The sequence below is a fragment of the Hyalella azteca genome, unplaced genomic scaffold, assembly GCF_000764305.2.
Source record: "Hyalella azteca isolate HAZT.00-mixed unplaced genomic scaffold, Hazt_2.0.2 contig12157, whole genome shotgun sequence".
Classification (NCBI taxonomy): Eukaryota; Metazoa; Arthropoda; class Malacostraca; order Amphipoda; family Hyalellidae; genus Hyalella; species Hyalella azteca.
In genome coordinates, this window is record NW_025942121.1 from 305,119 (window position 1) to 327,703 (window position 22,585).

Genomic DNA, 22,585 nt, shown 5'->3' on the forward strand with positions numbered 1-22,585 from the left:
GACACACTGTCTCCTGACCTGTATAGAACATAATTTGTCTACTGACATGCATGTCACACTGTCGAGTGACCGTATGGCACACTCTTTACTGACCGAATGGCACATAATCTGTCCACTGACCGAATGACACACTGTCTACTGACCGTATGGCACATAATCTGTCTACTGACTTATAGTATGACACACCATCTGCCAACTATATGGCACACAATCTTACGAAACTTACGAAAATATGCAAGAAATGATTGAAATCTGTGATGCTTTTTCGATTAAGACTTTTCTAGAGGATGGCAACGGATCTGATATTTGGTGTTCGCTCGATGAGGCCTCAAATATATGGTATGTCTTTGTCCTCGTGCACCATCGTTCTGATGCTGAAGTGTTTCTAACATATCACTGTCATGTTTTCTCTACGCATCTGATTACTTTCAATTCATCAGTTTTTTATGAGTCTGATGACTTTTTATGTAGCAGACGTGGTTTCCGTTTGTTCCGGTTATTGTAACACGCGCCCTTGAGCTTCATTATCTTAATTACTTCACAGGCACTGTCCGGAAAACCGAAGAAAGAAAATAATTTAATTGATAATTTAAAAATTTTAATGTATAATTATTTATTATTATGTTTTTATTATATTATTATTATTATGTATTAGAGTATTTAATGTAATGTATTTTTAATTTAAAGACTTCAGTGGGGCTGAAAATACTATCTGTCATTCATCTTCTCTATATTGGACAAATACAGTAGCGTTACTCGGTGATCTGTATTTGTATGATTCATTTATATGAATTTTAACGTTGGAAAATAGCGACATTTTCAATTCGTGTTTTCGAACATTTTTCTTTCACTCAAACATTGGCAATGATTAAGTGACTACAACCCAAAATTCAAATTGAAGCGTTTTAATAATTAACGAGGTTCAAATGATCATATTACACATAATATTATACTTTTTGTAGACTAAATAACTAAATAAGACAACGAATAACTACGATCGCATGTCTAATTTATATTTTCGTCCACATCATTCTAAGCTCATAAATTATTTCTCACGCATTTTGGTGGAGTGTAATTTCTTCCGACTATTCCGTAAAAACGGCTTCTTCATACAATTCCACTGTAATCGACCTGGCACTAATGAGCTCTTGGGAACTTTTACAGCGTTATTTTCGAATAATGCACATGTCCGTCTGCTGTAGTGTATTAAGCACACCCTGTCTGCCGACCAATATTACGTACAGCCTATCACCAGACTGATGATGCACGTAGTCTATTAACTGACCTTCATTGAATAGTTCCACAAAAAGGCAAGTATCACCAACACGGTCGTAAGGTAGAGGACATCCTCCCGTCGCTGGCGTTGTGTATTCGGAAATAGTACTTGTAGAAGAGGTCTTAGTGGTTTCGATAGTTGTGGTGGTAGTCGTTGTACCCGGAGTCGTGGTGCTACAGTTGCCTTCGTCCTCTCCGAGATTGCAGTCCAGGACACCATCGCATACCCAGCTGCTGGAGATGCACAGCTCGTCCAGGCATAAATACCCATTCGAGCAGTACAAGCCTGCACATGATTGTTTACGTCAGTAAATTGCACACAATATCATTATAATACTTAGCGGTATTCAAAGGTGTCAAGCAACTACGTCAAATTTCTTCGTTACTCTGCTAAAGCTAATATTATTACAAATGGGGCTATTGAATAAATGTTATTTGGGGCAATTTTTCCTAGATTTTCAGAATTATTCTAAAAACATTTTTTCTCATGTGCCAATAAATCCTACTTCTTGATGGTTTGAACAAAGCCTCGTTATTTTCTCTTGATTTTATTTCTTTTTACACCCAGTTTCTATAAAGTTCGCACAATTCAGACGGACCCAATTTGGCCTTGGCAGTCTGTTAGTCAATTTATTCTTTATTAATTGATATTTTAGTAAATGTTCTTTTTCATGTATACTAAGTATCATGTACATTCCAGTATACAAGAGTTACACATTTATGATGCTGGGTGAGAATGGCTTAAAAAAGGAGTATTTTTTCGATTGTATATTGTGTAACATGTGAATTTGGTTATAAATGTTTTTATTGCCTCTTATATAGATAATTATCAAATAATTATCTATAAAATGTTAAATACCTATCTTGTAAACTCTTATTTACATCATGTATGCGAATACTTTTGATACTTATGTAAGCAAATAAGGGGTAAATTATTGAATTTACTATAATTTAACATCATAATATGTATTAGCTCGTGCGCAGCATGAAGTTTACTTGTATTTGCCAACTCACTACAGAGTTTTTCGTCCTCCCCGTTGGTGCAGTCTTTATGCCTGTCGCACACCTGAAAGTCGTAACACTCTCCATCGTCACACTAGAATTCCGCAGGAGGACACTCGAAGCCTGAACAGATATAAATTTTACGTCAGCAAAATTATTATAATCCAATGTATCAAGGTAGTTAGCTAGTGATGCATTATACAGTGAGTGAGAGGTTAAGCACGAGCATAAGAGTTCAAGGAAACAATGTCGTGGTACATGCAACGCCGAGACAATCGAGCTCGACGCAAAGTGGTGAAGAAAACGTTCCCGCAATGGCAGGACTTAATATATAGTTGCATATTAAACATGCTAATGGCGACATTATATGATAGCTGCATACTCCGGCAACGGCGCCACACGGCAATCATTTACCGTTCAATTTTTCAGAGGCAATAGTAGCGTCCAGGATTAACAGCTGCCTAACCTTTAGAGCGTGGTGTCACTAGAAATAATCCGTGTCACTTTAGCAAAGTAAACTAAGTTCCGATTGCACCACTTCAGCTAAGCAGACCTCTCTCGTTGCGCAGAATTTGCTAAATTCTGTCCTATATACCAAGAGTAGTTATGGGCTTTTCATCGGTGCACTAAGTTTAAGCCACATATTTAGATTTTGGGCTTCATCAACTCGACCGCAGCTCTATCTCATCCCTTAATAACAACTATCCTGCTGTTATTGAACAATGCTTCCGAATGTTTAGTTACAATTCCTAAGAAAAGTCACCATACTACCTACATCTGATTCTTCAGTATTTTTGGAATTCAGTAAATGTTTATGTTGCTATGGAATAACATAGAACGCATAAATGTATTCCTGTACATTCTGTTTTTAATAATTACACTATAATGAATAACATGGTCATTTTATACTGTTAAATTTCTTTCTTAAATCGTTCTCTTGAGGTCCCCGTTAAGTGCTCCTGGTTCTAAACGACCACTCTTGCCTATTTAATTACTTTCAGAATTATGCTCAAAGTATTTTGTTACCCTCTATCTGTCGTATCCACGCTTGGCAAAAAAATATTTTTGACCTTTCGATCTAGAGACAACAAACAATCAGTTTATATTAGAAAATTATATATACAAGATATTGAAATAACGATGCTCGTATTAAAGTTAATTCGACTCACCACAATAATCAACATCTTCGTCCTTTCCAGTGGCGCAGTCCTTGTACCCGTTAAGGCCCTGACTGAAAGCCGTGCGAAGTATAAGAGCGAGGTTTTCGCGACCATCGTGTAAAATCCTTGATCAGTCCGAAGCTCAGCCTGTCGCTACCCTCGAGCTTGTACTCTTTGTAATATGATATCCTAGCCAGACCCTTTCTCGCGGTCACTGGTCGCTTTCAGGTGGCCGAGGAAGGCCAACGGTCGGCTATAACTAATTGGACTAGGCCGACCACTGGCCACGTATTATTCTTCGCCCCTCATTGACTTCGCCTTTACCGTGAACTGACAGTTCAGTAATTTACGACGTCTCTTTCCCCTCATGTATTCCACAACGCCTCCATTTGAGCAGCTAGTATGCGGGATTTTCCCTCCGCGTATCAGCAGGCTCAATCATAACTATTTTTCGGTCGAAAATATCTACAACAAAGAGGCTGATCAAGGAAATGTTGTTGAATCTGATCTACTTGCCTCTGTAGGCCTAAAAAATGGCTGCGCTTGATATCGAGTCCTGTTTGTTCTTCTTCACTCCGGTAGATTGTGATGGCCGGTGCGGAAATTTTTGGGACTGCTCTGTACCTTTGATTTCGATAGATTCGCCCTTCCCAGAACCGTTTTTTTTTTTGAACCATGTAATTTCTTTCAGATGTTTTGGGTTTGACAGTATAATCTATCCTGTGTTCCGAGGAGGAACTATCAGGGTCACGTCTCTCTTCGGCATTACCACTCAACTGCAGGTTGAGTTTAAGGTGGTGAAACCGACAGGAATCACGTTTGCAAGTTACATTTTTGATAGTATTCCAGCATAAGAACGGATGGTAATATTGACAGTCTCTCCCTTTTTTGCATCCGCGCTGGTTTTTGCTTCCAAATGTTGCAAATTTTTGACAGATCTTAGGGTGAAAATAGTTACAGTTCATTTCCTCATTCTCCCAATCGCACTTGCCCTGAAGATATCTCCAGCAAACGCGTTTCTTAACAGTCAAATGCTTCTTGTTCGAGGCATTTAAAGAGGAGAGGGGAGGGGCAAGGCTACGGTCAAGGCTCGGGGTAGGCGGAGCATGTTGGGCAGCAGTGAGGGATGAGGGGGAGGAAGTAGAGGGAGTGAGGGGAGTGAGGGGAGTTGAGGGTAGACGCGTCTTGGTCGAACAGAGAGACCCATTCACGATAGGCCTTCTTCTCTCAGACGCTCGAACCATTTGCACACTCTCCATGGCTTCACCCGCCCACCTTTCGTTCATAACGCATTTTCTACACATGAATGATGTTCTCGTTTTTAAATATCTTGCAAGTTGGTATTCTGGAAGTAGTGAACATTCGAAGTGACAAAATTGTCTGCATGTGTTACATCTTAGTGCCAATTATCCAAAATTGCATTTGTTGCATTCCAGGCATTCTCTGGCAGGTTTACTAACACAGACATTGGCTGCCATGTTTCACAATCAATTGGTAACTCACTCACTTTTTACTGACTTTACTTAATTCCAGACTATTCACTGGAACACTTCAGTATAGTATGGGTCAACAGAGTTAAATCGTACTCAATTTTTTTTTCAGTCAATCGTTACCTGCACTCAATTTTTAATGGCAGTTCTCAGGTTTTCAATCAATTGTTACTTGCACTCAATTTTTTACTGACTTTACTTAATTCCAGACTATTCACTGGAACACTTCAGTACAGAATGCAATAACACAGTTGAACCGGCAAAATTAAATGTAACCGGCGGACCGCGCGCGACACCGAACGTCCGTTCGCCACGCTGCCACAAACAACACTCACAGTACAGTACAGTAACAACGATTAAGTCAGCTTAGAAACCTGACAGGCACTCCGCTGTACAGCAACAACGATTAAGTAAGCTTAGAAACCTAGCAGGCACTCCACTATACAGCAACAACGATTAAATTAGCTTAGAAACCTGGCAGGCACTCCACTGAACAGCAACAACGATTAAGTCATCTTAGAAACCTGGCAGGTACTTCACTGTTCAGTAACAACGATTAAATCAGCTTAGAAACCTGGCAGGCACTCAACTGTACAGCAACAACGATTAAGCCAGCTTAGAAACCTGGCAGGCAATCTACTGTACACTAACAACGATTAAGTCAGCTTAAAAACCTGGCAGGCACTTCACTGTAGAGCAACAACGATTAAGTCAGCTTAGAAACCTGGCAGGCCTTCCATTGTACAGTAACAACGATTAAGTCAGCTTAGAAACCTGGCAGGCACTTCACTGTACAATAACAACGATCAAGTCAGCTTACAAACCTGGCACTCCACTGTACAATAACAACGATTAAGTCAGCTTATAAACCTGGCAGGCACTTCACTGTACAGTAACAACGAGTAAGGCAGCTATGAAACCTGGCAGGCACTCCACTGTACAGTAACAACGAGTAAGTCAGCTTAAAAACCTGGCAGGTACGTGCCTGTAAATCACCTATGTTCAATTATTCCTTGTTCACGTCAACAGATTCCACGCCATCGTGCGCAACATAATCCATAATGGCAAACAATCGCAATTAAACACATGGAGGCATTATTAACACAGTGCACGTGAACTATTATTATCAACATGGTGCGTGGAGACTACTTTTAGTGTCGTATGTTGCGTGGAGACCATCGAGCGCTGCTGTTGATCATGAAGGATAGCGTGATTGATATTCAACTACTTACGAGATCAACAAGGGTTCTAGGGTCACTAAAAGCATCAAATATTAATGTCCGAATGGCAGATTCAATTTCTTACCAGTTTTGGGGTCTGCAAATCTTCTAAAATTTCCCCGCAGCCGTTGCAGCTGCTGTTAGCAGCAGCAGGAATTTTGCTATCGAGTTTTCTGCCATTTCTGGTGGAAAGTTAAGGACGAGTTACCGGTGGCTTCACAATAATATAGCTCTCGGTCATCCTCTAAAAGAATGTTTTCTAAAATGTCAAGCATCTTGTCGGTTAAGTGTCCGTCAATAAAAAATACCCGATTAATAATTGTGTTTTAGCCTATGACAGAAGAAAGCTGGAGGACTCGCGCCCACTGATGAATAAAACACCCAATCAAAATACATTGACGGTTTGCGCGGCTATACGCACCCAATATATCCCATTAATTCATTTATACGGACGAGAAACCGTTCAAGGATAGTTACTAGCAAACGATATTTCAGTTGATCTTTGTTATTCAAAACTACACAGACAATATGCTACTCTTTGAAATTTCATTCGTTTAGCTCGTTATCATTCTAGTCTCTTCTAGTTTAATGGTTTATTTTAGAAACCAAAGAATAATTCAGTAACATGCATTTGTGACGTCAACTAATAACTAATAACGTACCGCTAGCAGGCGCATGAGAGACAAGATGACCGCAGTCACCGCCAAATGTCGTGATCCCATAAAGCATGACGGCGCTGCATCACTGTGACCTACACATTTCATGTGTCACGAAGTGAAACAAATAATAGACTTTAGTGAAGCGAGCTTCAATCTTCTGATCCTGCAACTCGAAGTTCAGTAACAGAATTTACTGGAGCTATTCGTTGGAGGTCTTGGGCACATGGCAGAAGATCCAAGTTACGACTGACTATCAGCTTCAAAGTGACCAACACTGGACAAATTCTTATTCAGATGAAAAAGTCTATCGTATTCTAGTAATTGCCTGCAAATTACCCACTTCCACTTGGTTGCCATCATGTCAGAAAACTACAAAAATAAAAAGATTTGTCGACGTCGATAATGATTGGAGCCGTCATTGCTGAAATACTGCATGCGACGCGCGTGACACGAGGATCGTAAATGCTGCTCTAAACAAGTCAGTTTCATGAGGCTATATATGTACACACAAGAAAATTTGCAATATATGGGCGAAAAACTTAAAAGTATATTCACTAATTGCAGCAGCAGATTTTCATATGTCGTCTTCGGAACTAATTACTTGAATATTTCCTAGGTAGAAGTGTACTTGAAGGAGGCGCAGCTGGAGGCCACAAATTTTACTCCTAAATAAGCCCTGGAGCCAATGCCTAGCTTCACCATGCATTAACTTTACGCAGCCTCAGAACTAGAAGCCGCAGACTACGCTTAAACTCCGTAATCCAGACAAGCAACACACTGCCGAAAGATAATAGCGCCGTAGGGCTTCAGCCAATGCTTAAATTAAGCATGCTTGCTCATAAGAAGGCAGTTTCCCATCCGGCTGTACCTAGTCCGGCCTAACCTCTTCTGGCCTAACCTATTCACCCCGTCCCGGCTCACATCCTTCTTGTAGCCAATGACTGGCTCTACCAGCACACTTAGACCGCCTTTCTAACTTCTTGCAGCCAATGAGGTTAGGTTAGGTCCGCTCAGGTTTGTTTTGGGTGGAGAAAGGTTGCAGCTCGTATAGGTTAGGCCTGAAGAGGTTAGGCCAGAGGAGGTTTGGCCAGATGCAGTATGACCATGTTTACCTTTGGCAAGCTTATTTTGTGGCTATGGACATCCGGCGCTATGGCTTTGAGCACTTGACTTCATAGGCCATTATGCACTCTAGCGTTCTTACCTATGGAAAAGAATATGAACTACGTGTGAAGTTTGGCAAAGCTGGCCTCCGGCATGCGCCCCTACTTGGACCTAAATTTGTGTAGTTATTCATGGCATGCGATCGATGCGACAAGCATGGTGCCCACACTGTTTGAAACCGGTTGCGGAATGTTGAATAAAGGGTCAATAGTTGAAGCATTTGACATCCTGCTACGCGTTAATTCTATAGTGATGGAAAAAAAGGATACAAAAGCCGGTAAATGAATTTTTTCCATTGCAGAGGTCGTCTTTACTGATGATATCCCAGTTCATAGGCACTATGCTCGACTTCATAAAAATTATTGAAGTTTTTAAAACCATTCCTGTTTCAAATAACCCATTTTATATCTAGTAAACATCACTTTTACAATTCACACTTTTTGTTTCTTGAACTATTCTACTAAGCACCTCGCTGAGTCGGTCGTTCGACAATGTTTGGCTCTCTTTGTGCATGTAGGGGAGAAATAATGCCAGCTAACACCGCCACATGTCGTGATCCCATGAAGCATGATACGCTGCATCATTGCGACTGGCATATTTCAAGTGTTGCATGACTGACTCATTCCTTTGATTATAAAGGAAGGTTAGGGTTGCTGGGAATTTTTTTTCATTAATCCAGTTCTCAATATGAATGAATTTTAATTAGATTGTCGGTCCTTACCAAAATCAAACACCAACGTTGTTAGCAAAGATGCAAATCAAGACGGTTCATCTAAAAATGATGCACGTGACGGTAAACGGCGATTTGTCCTACGATAGAATAGGCCGGAGGAAATTCTTCCTCCAGTTGTGAATAATTCTTCACAGCATATATACAATTAAATTCTGATTCAATGCCGTCGCGCGGTTTGTCATTAAAAAGTGAATGTAAAAAACGGAACGCATTTTCGCGGAACGCGGAAGCTTTCAATTATGCAGATGTGCGTCATTAGTTGCAATTTCGTGTTGAAGATTCTTGAAAATTTTTTACCATAAAGATTAACAGTTTCCATGATGCAAGAAGAGGTGATCACAATTCATGTCGAAGTACGTTATATAAATGCCTTATTATCAATCAAGGGCTGTAAATTCGAAAAGAAATTCTGAAACCAATGCGCCAGTTTAATTAAATTAAGTAAAACCAAGTTAATCATGTACCTCGTCGATTTCTTTGCACATGGCAGTGCTTATACCATAGAAATTAATAAACTATTTCATTGAGTTTCATCATTTGTGTAGACAATATTGTGACGGATTTATTTAATGCTGTTTTATATAAAACAATTTTCTCACTCACATTTGTCAAAAAGAATAACGAGGCTTGCTTTACTATGTTGTCACTTTATGAAAGTAATTAAAACGATATTACAAAGTACATTAAAGCGGTGTGAAAAAGTATGAAGGCGCCTGCAAAACGCAGAGATCGACGTCGATAGGACTTAATGCCCACGCTTGTAGCAGAGCTCACTCACATGTGTCATGCTTCTCCTATTTGAAGTAATGATGAGTCGTATACTTAACATATTATTATCGTTTGCTCTCATTCGGGCCTTGAGGACTGCCGCTGATAGATTCATGCCTTCGCCTATAAGACCGGCATCAAATCTCAAGCAAGTAACATGTCCAACAATGTTTTCTAACTTTGTCAACACAGTAATTTTTATACAGTTATTAATTTTTTAACTTCAATCAACTCTATGTAGTTGCTTGGCTCTAAAAGTTATGAACAAAATGCTCTCAATTGGAAAAAGTATTCGGCCTTTTGATTTCATTTAATTTATCCAGCTCATTTAAACCAGTCGGTCGGTAGCGGGCGTGATGGCGGGATAGTGTGGTCATTAGATCAACGTTGGTCAAATGGTCGAAATAGCATCCCGTGTTCCTGCCAATATACGTTGAATGCTGTGCCTTCCAACTGATTTACAGTGTGCTTACGTTAGAAGATGAGTGATGAAAAAATAGCTCTACTCCTAATCTTTTGTCCCCATAATAGTCCACGATATTATAAACTACATAATCCTCAGTCGAGTCCTAGAAACAATTTTGCACGATCCGCGTAACTACGTTCCTTTATGATGAAACAGGATTTCAGACATGAACAATATTATTCGTTTAATTTTGTTATTCTCGTTTCCGTATACTAACTTCAAAACATCATTATACTGCTTGGAAAGGAACAGAGCTGCCTAAGTGAGGTTGGTGGCTGCTGGGGAGGAATAATCACTTGTTGGGTGGAAGGGAAGAAGGTTGTCTCGAAATTGGTTTCTGTCAGAGGGAAAGAGGCGGCTGCTAGATAAAATGAGCCGAGTACACGATACAGACGAATGCAAGAGACGAATGTACCATTTCTCGAAAACGGCTATCCGGGAAACTGAGACGAATGCTTCTGTGTATTGTCTTTAGGAAATATTTAGAAAAAGTTTCACAGTCGCAGAGCAAAATGAAACGAGCAATCCTCCCAAGCATTTAATGAGATTAATAATAGTGCCACATTTCCGTTTCCAAAGCGAAGGCGACATCAGTTGCAGTTGCCAACGATGTGCGCTGCTCATACCAGGTAGTTACACAATTTTGATGATCATGGAAGACTTGCTGATGGAGCCGATCATGAGCAAGCTAATAGGTGAGGTGATACATGTGACCCGCCCTAAGCCATCTGGCTCAGAGGGGTCTCGCAGATGGTTCCGATCATGAGCTGGTCAGGTGGTGTGGTGTTCCATGTGTCCCGCCCTAAGCCATCTGGCTCAGAAGCTTCTCGCAGATCGTGCCCATCATTAGCTGGTCAGGAGGCGCGGCGGCGAGCAGTAGTTTGCGATGAGCTCGCATGTAGACGTGCTGATGGGAGCCGCTCACCGCTGGCTCCTGAGAACCACATGGGGAAGTAATTAACTTTTAGCTGCATTGCAAAGGATTGCTTCTCAATAGCGGCACTCGATGAACGTGATGGAGAATAGACAGGTGAAACTACTGACTGATGAACCTCCTTATGCTATCCTGAGTCTGAGCTGCCCATCCTGTTACAAGACGCCAGTTTTCATTTAGAAAGTCTGTTTCATCTTCCCATTTCTTTCCATTTTTGCGATCCAGAGAGTACATGATATCTTAATGAGTACCAACGAGTGTTGATTGTCGATTTTATTTGGCGCAATGCAAGTGTGCTTCTATTTGGCGTTCAAGGACAACCTGCTTTAGTTCTTGATTGAGTGATAGATATATTTTGGCCCACTTTGGTCTCGTGATTATAACGTTTCTGCAAGAAGCAGGTGTTTTAAATCAAAGTTGTATATACTCATAACGTAACAGTTTAACGTTTCAATTGCATTGGAATAGCATTTGCGATCTATGTTATTTGTATGTGGAGCTGGCCAATACCTGGCGTTTATGAACCCAGCGTTGCGCCAGCAGTGTCTCGCAAATATGGCTGCAAATAGGGCCTCAAAAAACGGCTTCTGTCCAAGTACATGGTTGTGCGGGGCGCGTATCATTCATCAACTTCAAGCATCTCCCTTACATCATCCTAAATCAACAACTTCACTTCAGGCTCCGCTGGTTGCAGCGTTAATTTGTGTGAAAGCCCCAGGATTTGCCTAATATGACTTTTTCAGTAGTGCCTGGTTGGGTTCAGTAAACTTTGTCCACCAGCACCAGCATTGCGGGAGTCTAAACCTGGAACCTTTTTAATATAAATGTTGAACTTACGGGAACCATATACCCCTAACATTTTGGTCAGAGATATGTTACTGCTAACAACACTAGTTTAGTCTAATGTTTAATGTATCTACCTGTGAAACGCACCTGGTCATAGACGAGGCTGCTGGCGTTGAGGTTGATGGCCCACAGCGGAGTGCCCGACAGGACGGGGGTGCCGGCGTTCAGCCAGTGCGCCGTCGTGCTGCCGGCCTTCAGCGCAGCACCCACCCAGTAGTCACGTTGAGTAAGATCTGACCGTCATTTAAGAGGCGTCCAGAATAATGATTCTTCGCACTATCACGAAAATATTATTAATGGGTATAGATTTTATGATAAGATGGAATGTTCCTGGCTCTGGTCCCGATCATGCTTCTCAACATAGCGCAGCATTGCCCAGAATTGTTACTAGTGTCGAACACCTTTCCATGGCCACCCATACAGCTCGAGGTAGCGCACTACCGTTCAGTAGCGTCACAACCCTTGTTTCCACCTTGTTGCCCCGAGGTAGTTCAGTTTTGTCAAATAGTTATACCTGCAAACGAATTGCACCAAACCTCTTGGTCCTACCTTACTGCTCGAGGTAGCGCAGTACTGTCTAGTAGCGTCACAATCCCTGTTTCCACCTTGTGCCCCGATGTAGTTCACTTTTTTCAAGTAGTTATACTTGCGGATTGCACCCGGCTCTAGCCTCAATATTGCTTCTCAAGATATCGCAGTATTCCCTAGGATTGTAATCAATTCAATTTGTACAACCTTACCTGGTTACACCTTGCTGCTCACGATAGCCCAGTATCGTTTACAAATTAAGTTAGGTTACGTTGCACCACATTCATTGGTCCCACATTGCTGTTGGAGGCAGCGTAGTATCGTCCGGAAGTTAAGGTGCTTATACATGGTGCTAATAATAGCTGCTTATTATTCGTTGAGAGTTTTCAAACTCCCAGTTATGCCGCTGAAAGCCTACACACGAGGAGAGTATTTGGTAAACAGTTAACAGTCCGCAGGTGTCAGTGCGTCGTTGGAAGCCGTCGAGTGATGTTGGTGCATGGTGGAATATGGAACGTAACGGTTATGACGAGTTTAAGGTGTTTGATGAAGCAATTGGTGTCATAGTTGCCACTCATGCTGAGGAGATGAAAAGCTTTGTAGGTCATCGTAAGAGTCTCGTTAGGTTTCTAAGGTCTCGTTTAAGTTTCAGCACATTACTTTCTCAATTAGATTTTGTTGGAATATTCATTGTGACGTACATTACATAGTAGATCGTACTTTTGGAATCTCTATATGAACAGTTCAATATCAATAAAGACCCCTTGACGTTCTTAGAACCGTCGTTGCTCGGGCAAGACATAGTTTATAACATTAGAAACACTTGCCAGAGCAGCGGAGACATGCATAGTAGGGCTGCCGGCCGCATCGCTACTGCCGATACCAGACCGCAAATTAACAACCTGCTGAACGTTTCAGGCGCAAACGCATCAGCTACTGGCATCTGGAGAATAAATCATCACAATATTTGGAGTGCGAATACTCTTAGCTAATACTTGCCTTGTGTATAAGCACTCTAAGGCTACGTTGCACCACATCCCCTGTACCTACTTTCCTGCTTGAGGTAGCTCAGTATCGCCCAGAAGTCGTTGGCGTCCTCAAACTCAAGCATCGAACCTCCCAGCATCTTACACTCGTACTGCATCTCATCCGGAGTTCCTATAGATAGTAATTGAAATGCGTTCGATCTTACAAATAAGAAGATGAATATTGTTGTGCTAGTAGTTGAGATGTCATTTCGTTCGTGAAAGTTGATCACATTTAAAATGTTAGGTTAAGATAGATAATTGCTATGAAGAACAGCTTGCGTATTCTCTTTAACGTACACAATTCCAATTGAAGAAATGTGCAGAAAAACGAAGGAATTTTGACATTTTTAGACAGCGTATCTGAATTATTGTTAGTCCAATGATGCCTCAAACATTGTTTTTTTTTTGTCTTTAACATCTTGCTGATTTTGAAATATTGATATCATATCAGTGTCACACATTCTTAATTCTAGATGTTATATTATTAATTCAAATCCATGCAATTTCTTGAATGTATATGCTGTTTAGTACACGTAACGTAAACTAAAAGTATGTCCTTAGTATTTTGGGTCGGTTAATGTACCAAGTGCAGTTCAGTTCCCTAATTTTACTAAGCGTTCAGTGAACGAAAATAAGTAAAATGCAGAATATTGAAAAACCGTTTGCTTTACTTCATTACTATTAAATTGCTGAACAAGTGTAATGCTTCACGTGATGTTTTTCGATTCTTTTACTCAGTTAAAGGAATTTGACCGGAGGAACATGGAAATATTTTTAAAATGAAAAATGAAATAGCTGATCGTTTTCATTCGCTTGTGCATTTCCAATGAGCAAGTTTGCCTACTAAAATCCAAAATTCGTCCTCTTGTATTCATTATTTAACTGTGGGGCAAGATTTAAATGAACGCTTTTAGATATTTATTACCATTTTATGTGGCTGAATCAGTGAATAATCTAGAAGATATCGAGCCTGGAACTTACGCGGAGATCCTATGACCGCCTGCAACTTCTTATTTTGCTTTTAATCGTTTGGAGCTCATACCTTCCGGTCTGATGCGTTTATTTTTTTGCCACTTCAATCAGAAAATGAGTTCGTATTTCACGGTACATCACTTTACACAGAAACGCCGGTCAGCAGATATCATTTCTACGGACCTATTTCAAATCCGACATGTCTACTAATCTGTTGTAAAGTTTTACTTACCTTCAATGAGCACCACAAGGAGGCAAGTATCACCAACAGAGTGATAAGGTGAATGACATTTTCCTGTTGCCGGCGTGGTATTCTCAGTGGTGCTATCAGTTGTGGTCTCGAAGGGAGTAGTTGTTGTAGAGGTTGTTGTAGTTGTCTCGGAAGTTGTTGGGCTAGTAGTCGTACTCGAAGTAGTCGTTGTTTTAGTCGTTGTCTCTGAAGTTGTTGAGCTAGTAGTTGTACTCGAAGTAGTCGTTGTTGTATTCGTTGAACAAATACTTTCATCCTCCCCGTTAGGACAATCTTCATAACCATCACACACCCAACTGTTAGGAATGCACGTTCCGTCCTGGCACTCGTACCCAGATAAACACGAGCCTGTGGAGCGTTATTGTTTACGTCGGCAAACTGAACGAAATAGAATCGTTATAATTAGTGACGTTGAAAGGAGTCAAATGAAATTTCGTCTTTATTTTACTCAAGTAACTTATAAACACTGGTGCTTATCTGGGGATATTTTCCCGACTTTTTATAATTCATATGAAAAGTTTGCTATCAAACTACTGTAATTCTCTGCCTTTTTTAACATTGCCTCTTCATTTTAACATTGCAACACAGAGTTAACTTCTCTTTCTCCAGACTCTTATGGGATCTATTAGTGTTTCCAATGTGTTGATGAGGTCCTTGATGTCTGTTTTACCCTCGTAACCATTTACTATAGTACCCTGTTTTTTGGTACATCTTGTCTCAGAACTTCTCACTCTCTTATTAGTTGGTTTACACAATTTGGATGGAGAAAATTCTACGGCTAGTACAAGTGTTTTATTCCCGACAAAATCTAGTGCGTGAAACGAGGGCAAGTTTTTGAAACCCTCGGCGGCTGCCTGAAACCGGAGAACAAGGGGTGCCTTGACTACGCTCAGGCCTCGCCTTCCTATACCCTCCCCACCCTCTTGGCCCCTACACCTCCCCCTCTCCACCCGCCTTACGAGTAGATACCTTGGCTCCTCCACCACACCTCTGTGTTTCCCTCGCCAGCTGCAGCTCAGCTGTTTTTCCAGCCTTAATTTTCGAGGGAACTTTACTATACTCAACTCAACTCAGATTATCGAACCCGGTGGAAGTCTAGTAGCTTCTTCAAACTATCGCCAGTCATGAAAAGATCCGGTCAAATGACACGAGTTTAGATCTATGAACAAGGCACGAAATGGAAAAGAATCGGCGACAGGCCACATCAGGCCTACACTTCAGAGCCGACATCACTATGTTATGTTATGTTACGTAAGACGTGCATGTTTGCGATTCCGACCATATTCGACACATCACCTTGCACAGTCAAAACCCGGCGAAGTATCAATAATTTAAGTGTCGCTACCCTACTTAGAATCTGTGTATTTTGTATGAATTTATAAAGATAATTGCCTTTTGTGTTGAGGCTGCGTGAGGTGAAGTGTAATTCTTAAACTGTCCCATGCTTCGTGTACTATAGCTAGTGATTGTTGTCTATTAGTACGTCCGATGTGTTTCGCCTACTGGTGTTGATGATTTTAACTTTCGTCCTACTTAGCCATTTGTTTTCGAATGTGTTGATGTGTTGAATGGTATGTTTCGTTTGTTACTTTGCGTGGTTGGGTGGGTAACGTCCTACGGTTTTTGTGTTATGTCATCTGCAAATCCATGTACTTTGTGTTAGGTAGTGTTTGTGGGAGGTTGTAGATGTAGAAGTTGTAGAGAGTAGGGGAGAGGCATGCGTGGAAGACACATGTGTGGAGTTGTAGTGGAAGACCTATGTGATTACCTATTCAAACGGATGCTATTCTGTCCGTGAAGTAGTTTGCTAGTGTTTTCGTAACGAACGGATGGAGGTTAAGGGTTTTATGATTTTGAAATTTTCCGGTGTGCCAAACCTCATGGACGTCTTTGTGTCACATCGCGGTGCCGTATAGCTGTAGTGTTTCATTGTGCTAGGACAGCTAGGTGTATGGCGTGTGTTTCGTGCAATGTGGCTAATGCTGTGTGCGTCCCTCTGTGTTTCCTAAAAAAGTTCTATCTTGCATTATGTGCGTTGTAAATAGGGAGGTGTTCTTATACCCTGTTGTTTGTTGTTTGATGCATCTTGTCTCAGAACTTCCCGTGGATATCTAGTAGTGAAATGAATTAATTTTTTTAGATTTTTTATTTGGAAGGAAACCATAATGGCGCACATTAGCCACAAATAATTTTTTTGTGAAATAGCCAACGTTAGGGAAATAACCAGCAAAAAGTAAGTGATTGAATATGTATAGCAGTAGTGAAAAATTTTTTTGACCGCAGCTGTTTGGATTTGAGGGTTGTTATGCCAGTGGGATTAGGTGCTTTCTGTTTAAATGTTTTTAGTGTGCGCTGCAGTTTTCTAATGGTTAGGGAAGGCAAGTCTACTAGGTGGAGTGAGGTTAAGTTGCAGTAATTTTATGGTTGAACGATTTTTATCTTGTTATTTACATCGTGCTGTGTGGGGTAGATGTGATCGGTGTCGAAGTCTTCTTTGTGTGGGTCGTTGTTCTCAGTGAATATGTCCTGTCAGTGTTTGTGGAAAATGATTTTTTTGTTCTGGAGTGTCATGTTTGATGTTGTTGTGTCAATGGTATGGGACGGTTTGTTAGGTATTGCAACCTAGAATGCTTTTTAGGGAAGACCTGACTCTTATGGGATCTGTTAGTCTTTCCAATGTGTTGACGAGGTCACTGATGTCTGTTTTACCCTCGTAAGCACTCGTATTAAGCACTTTCTTGCCAAATCTCTAAGCAGTTATTCAATATTTTTTGGGGTCATAAGTTGTCGTCGCATGCAGTTTGCAGGTGTGAAGATAATATTTCGCAGCTCTGTGTGAATATAATCTGTCATCCTCGCAATAACATGTCACCAGCTGTTTCAAAATGCTGCTAAATGTTTAATAATAAGAACTAAGAAAAGAGGTTATACATGACATGATTCTTCATTATTTAGTTACAGATTAAATTGTTCATTTTTTATTCTACGGATGTGATTGCAGCAGGTATTTTAAATATTTTAGTTTGCAATACTTTATAAAAACTGGAGGATAAAAGCTTCAATGAAAACTTCTTAGAGGGTTTTAGAGGGTTGTATACTATAAGCCTTAAGGTAATATATCTGATTCAAATGGCTTTTCTGATCCTGCATATCTCTCCATATTATCATAAATATAGATATATATAAAGATATTTTTAGATATATAGATATTTTTAGATACCTATAGATTTTTTAGATATTTAGATATATTTAGCTTGTCTGTTTGAAGCCTGGCGCCGCAAACATACAGAGGCTGTCGCGTATCCATGATATTTTTATGTATCGAGATATTACCCGGACCTGAAAATTTATCTTTTGTGAATAGCAAGACATTGAAAAACTTTGAGGAAATGTTTGGATCAATAATTTAAATTTTTCATGTTTTTGTTTATATTTTATTTTTTTCTAACTTTAACTGTGATTTCTGGGTTCTATGTCGGCCTGAATGGGTCTTTATTAATTTAGAATACTGTAACTTTATTATTTGAATTCGGGATGACGAGATTTTAAAAGTTCAGGGATTATCGGGCATCGTCGGGCTAAACTACCAGTACATTTTATTAATATATACATCTATTTTCAAAATAATTTAATTGTAATTTAACTCAGGTGGTGAATGTGAATGCTTTTTACACCATTGTAAACATGCCGCAGCAATAAATAAAATTAGACAATAACAAGTAAAATAATAATATACAGACACCCTTACATTACATATATTTTACCCGCGGGAGTACTTGCAGTTGTCGACCCACAGTTTTCTTCGTCTTCCCCGTTGGTGCAGTCGTCCCAGCCGTCGCACACCCACGGATCTATGATACACACTCCGTCCTGACACTCGTAATACCCTGACGGGCACGCGCCTGCGCACCAACATTGTTTATGTCAGCAAAATTCCGCACGAGCTAACCCTTAATATTTTTTTTTTAGAAAACTAATCGCTACGTCATACATCGAGAAAACCATGGTCTTCATTCTGCACAGTGTATATAGATACGAAACGCCTTACGTAAAAATGAACGAGACAATATGTTGATATATTTATAATGTGTAGCGACAACATTTTGCATCGACTTGAAACATTTCGGTGAAAGAAGTCTTGCGTGAATGTACACGTTTCGGACAAATTTACGGCTAACACGCTTAGAGTAGCCGTAACCCGCAGCTGTGTCCTCGAACACGCTCAGAGTGACGATACCCGGCAGCTGTATCCTCAAAAACGCTCAGGGTCGCTGTACCTATAGGGACTCAAACGCACTTTGGGTGACCATACCCAGTAAATGTGTCCACAAACGCGCTTTTAGTGACCACACCCAGCAGAGGCATCCCCAAATCCCTTTTGCGGTGACCGTAACCAGCTGCTGAAATAATTCTAAGGCCACCGAAATAACCACCGAGGTGGTTGCGTTACCAACTTTTTAATTACGTATTATCAGTCTTTTGTGAGCTTCCTGTGCAAGCCCCAGCCTGCGAGAACCCAAAAGCCCCATTCTCTTCTGCCCTCGCAGGGTTGGAAGAACTAGTGAGATGTAAGTTGAGGTATCCATCCACCGAATTTATAAAGATTAGGGAATTGGGTTCACTATTCGTCCATTCACCTTTACTAGGAAATGGACTATCCGCTATTCAGTTTCCACTTACGGGGTCAACAAGGTACAGTGTACGAGAGCAGGATCTGATATTAAGCACGGAATGTACGACACTTGTCCGCTTACCAGTTTTGGGAGCAACATAACTGCCAGGATTTCTTGCTGCCAGCATCGTTGCTGCTGTCAGTAGCAACAACAATGTTGTCATTGTACGCACTGCCATCTCTGTTGGTAGAATACAGGTGGTATCAGAGGCCATTAAATGATTATAAGCTTTGCCACACCCAGTGAAAATGACCCACGCTATGTGAATGTTGTGAAAATTTCCGTTAAAGAAAAACTTGACCAAAATGTTGAGGTGTTTGCTTTTAAGAATTGAATTTAATTAACTCTAGCTACTCCATGCTTCACTTTTATTTGTACGTCAGAGAGAGGAAGCTGAAATTCACTTTCTGGGATACATTCTTCTAGAAATATTTCTGTTCCTTAAAACCTCAAAGAGGTTTCCTTAAAAAAAAGAGGTTTCCTTAAAACCTCAAGAGGTTTCCTTAAAACCTCAAAAGAGGTTTTAAGTCCAATACCTCAACACTACGAATTGATATCTTTTGACGTCTACAAAAATGTCATCCTAATAAGCACTCAGTATCCTATTTAGTATTCTCTATTAGACTCTATAGTAAGCATTGTAGTAGCCAACAACTTTTCAACGTGAGCGCGATGCTTTGGATATTAACACTGTTGGTACAAGAGACGTCTCGGAAAAATTTACTGCCGGACTCGCGGCCGGGCTATCAGCCAATCTTCAAATTCAATGATCAAGAAATATGTCCCAAACTAATAAAAGCAATTTGATGAAACTTGGTACACGTATTCATATAAGGACCTAACGGTGATGTTTAGCTCATGAAAATTTTTTTAATTTCGCTTTCATTCTTAAGTTATATGGCGATACGGGCCGACGTTCGCAGCGATGAAGGAATTTCTTCCAAATTACTGAACAGATCTGAACGAAATTACGTATATACTGTACATTCCTAACTACCAAATGGTGATGTTTAGCTCGTGACAATTTTTTTCGATTTTGCCTTCGCTCGCGATTTTTTTTTATTTCACCTTCATTCGTGATTTAAACAGCAAAACGTGCTAAAATTCGCAATGATCAAGAAATTTCTTCTAAACTACCGAACAGATTCGAACAAAACTTTGTAAATAAATACCTAAACTCCCAACGGTGATGTTTAGCTCGTGACAATTTTTTCGATATTGCCTTCGTTTGCGAGTTATGCGGATTTACGGAGGAACGGCTGGCATTTCTGAGGCCGATTTTTAAATTCACATTGACCAAGAGATGGATACGTATAGCCGTATAACCCGCAAACGAAGGCAAAATAAAAAAAATTGTCACGAGCCAAACATCACCGTTGGGAGGTTAGATATTTATATGCAAAGTTTCGTTCAAATCTGTTCAATAGTTTAGAAGAAATTTCTTGATCACTGAGAATTTAAGCACGTATTGCTGTTTAAGTCACGAATGAAGGTGAAATGAAAAAAAAGCTCGCGAAAGAAGGCAAAATCGAATAAATTTCCGCGAACTAAACATCACCGTTTGGTAGTTAGTAATGTATATTCAAACTTTCGTTCAAATTTGTTCAGTGGTTTGAAAGAAATTCCTTGACCACTGCGAATTTCGGCCCGTATCGCTATATAACTTATTAAGAAGGCGAAATTTAAGAAATTTTCATGAGCTAAACATTTCCGTTTGATCCTATTAAGTATGTGCACAAAGTTTCATCGAGCTGCGTTTATTAGTTTGGGAGATATTCCTTGATCATTGAATTTGGGACCAGCCGCGAGTCCGGCCGTGAAATTGTCCGAGACGTACACGAGAGTCGATGGACGATGCTTGCCGTCTATAAGGTCTGTGGACTACTGATATATATGGCTGCTATCAACGCAACCTGTTGTGTTCCCATCCCACTGCACGATTCATAATTCCTAGTAACCCACGCATCTCACGGTCCACGAATTAGAGTTTTTTCCGGTATTGATAAAGATTCGCTGGAAATTCCGATTATCGTTGCGACTCGATAACAGGTCATAGAATTTCATAGAACGAGCTCGTTCTCGTGACAGAGGGTCATGCTAGGATCGACAATTAAGAGCCAACTACAGCTAAAAAGATTCGAAATTTCTTTGAAGGCTCATATTCAGCCGAAAAAATTATCCGTCTTAACTTTTAACACAAGCAACAGCTGTTCCGACCCTCAGGTGTTGCTTAACCACTGAATAATCAGTGTAAGTGAAACTGTAGTGACATTGATTATTCATGCGTCGAAAGTCACTGAAACTGCAGACCCAATAGTCAAAAATTGAAGCCGGCGAGCAGACAATTTTCAAGCTTTCAGCACCGGATGACTTAACGTTATAAATCGTTGACGTGTTCGAGACGAAATACCCGCGTCTCCATCCTGAAATGGTCTCCAACGTGGTGTTCCACCTTGTTGTGGTTGCATGACAACCAATCTTAAAACTCAACAAAAAGTGACTCATGATGTCCATCGAATTGGCGCTAAATCTCATGCTCTGAACTGCGATGCCACTTCGATAATATTCTGACCTGTAGAAGCTCTATTTTCGGCACGATCAACAGCCCATATTGTCTATAGAGACTGACTACATGAACTCGGTTCCACTGCTCCTTCAATAACAATAACATCACAGCAGTGTGATTACCACACCCACTCAAGATTTCATGCTGGGGCGAATTGTCGACTTGGCCACGTAACGAATTGTCTTCCCCTCACCCATTTAATAACGACACAACCTCGATTTTGACAAGGCAAGGAATAATCGACGGAATCTACGACTTTTTTAATTTCACGACGTTCTCGCGAAGTATCAGCTGCTTCTGACTGAATGAAAAATCCCTGGAAACTTTCGTCCTAAGTAACCCGTGAAACAAATCCACAAATGGCAACTGTACTGAGACGTCCATTAAAAGTTCACCGGTTGACCTTTGAATTTTGGAGTTGATATGTCTTCTCCAACTTCTGAAAATCGAGCAACATGATACCCGACGAACGAAACGCCTCGCAAGGCTTCCATTCTTAATTGACTCTTGTCGAACTCTCGCACAATTTCACATGCAGTGATTATAAAACGGGGAATGTTACAAGTCCATATTTACTGAGTGCTTTTACTAATTCGACTATATTAAATCACAGAGATATTGACAGATCAATTTCCTTTATTACCTTTGAGCACATGACCTAGAAATGGGTAATGCTCGAAATTGATTTTCCTGTTGATGTGATGATACCATAACGACTTTAACAAACGTAATTTATTTAAATATACGTGACGTGAACCTCAACCATTGCTGCAGCAATCGTGAACTTAACAAATGAAAAGAACATTTCTTCGACACCAGACGTGCTGCCGGCATCAGAGCTCACGCCTCGC

General features: G+C 40.5%; 1 protein-coding gene across 2 annotated transcripts; it reads right to left on the reverse strand.

Annotated features, from left to right (window-relative positions):
• Positions 1 to 10,462: 10,462 nt before the first annotated feature.
• Positions 10,463 to 21,045, reverse strand: LOC108672666 (carbohydrate-binding domain-containing protein C2E1P3.05c). Of its 2 annotated transcripts, XM_047883155.1 has the most exons (8): positions 19,705 to 19,726; positions 19,250 to 19,348; positions 18,260 to 18,397; positions 14,478 to 14,843; positions 13,296 to 13,403; positions 11,805 to 11,950; positions 10,761 to 10,871; positions 10,463 to 10,677 (listed from the first exon to the last, which is right to left on the reverse strand). In XM_047883155.1, exons 2-8 carry the CDS (start codon positions 19,344 to 19,346, stop codon positions 10,657 to 10,659), a joined length of 987 nt encoding a protein of 328 aa, XP_047739111.1. In that variant the 5' UTR covers positions 19,347 to 19,348; positions 19,705 to 19,726; the 3' UTR covers positions 10,463 to 10,656. The 2 variants fall into 2 exon arrangements, with proteins under 2 accessions (XP_047739111.1, XP_018015857.1); XM_018160368.2 differs by lacking the exon at positions 19,705 to 19,726 and adding an exon at positions 21,006 to 21,045 and having other exon boundaries at positions 10,463 to 10,871.
• Positions 21,046 to 22,585: the final 1,540 nt, after the last annotated feature.

Excerpts from the sequence above, each read along its gene's own strand:
- LOC108672666 (XM_018160368.2), bottom strand. The coding sequence starts at position 19,346 with ATGGCAGTGCGTACAATGACAACATTGTTGTTGCTACTGACAGCAGCA. Across the intron at positions 11,951-13,295 it reads GAGCTACCTCAAGCAGGAAA|ATCTTACTCAACGTGACTAC; the intron begins GTAGGTACAGGG and ends AATGACGGTCAG. Across the intron at positions 10,872-11,804 it reads GCAGCCTCGTCTATGACCAG|GAGCCAGCGGTGAGCGGCTC; the intron begins GTGCGTTTCACA and ends TGTGGTTCTCAG.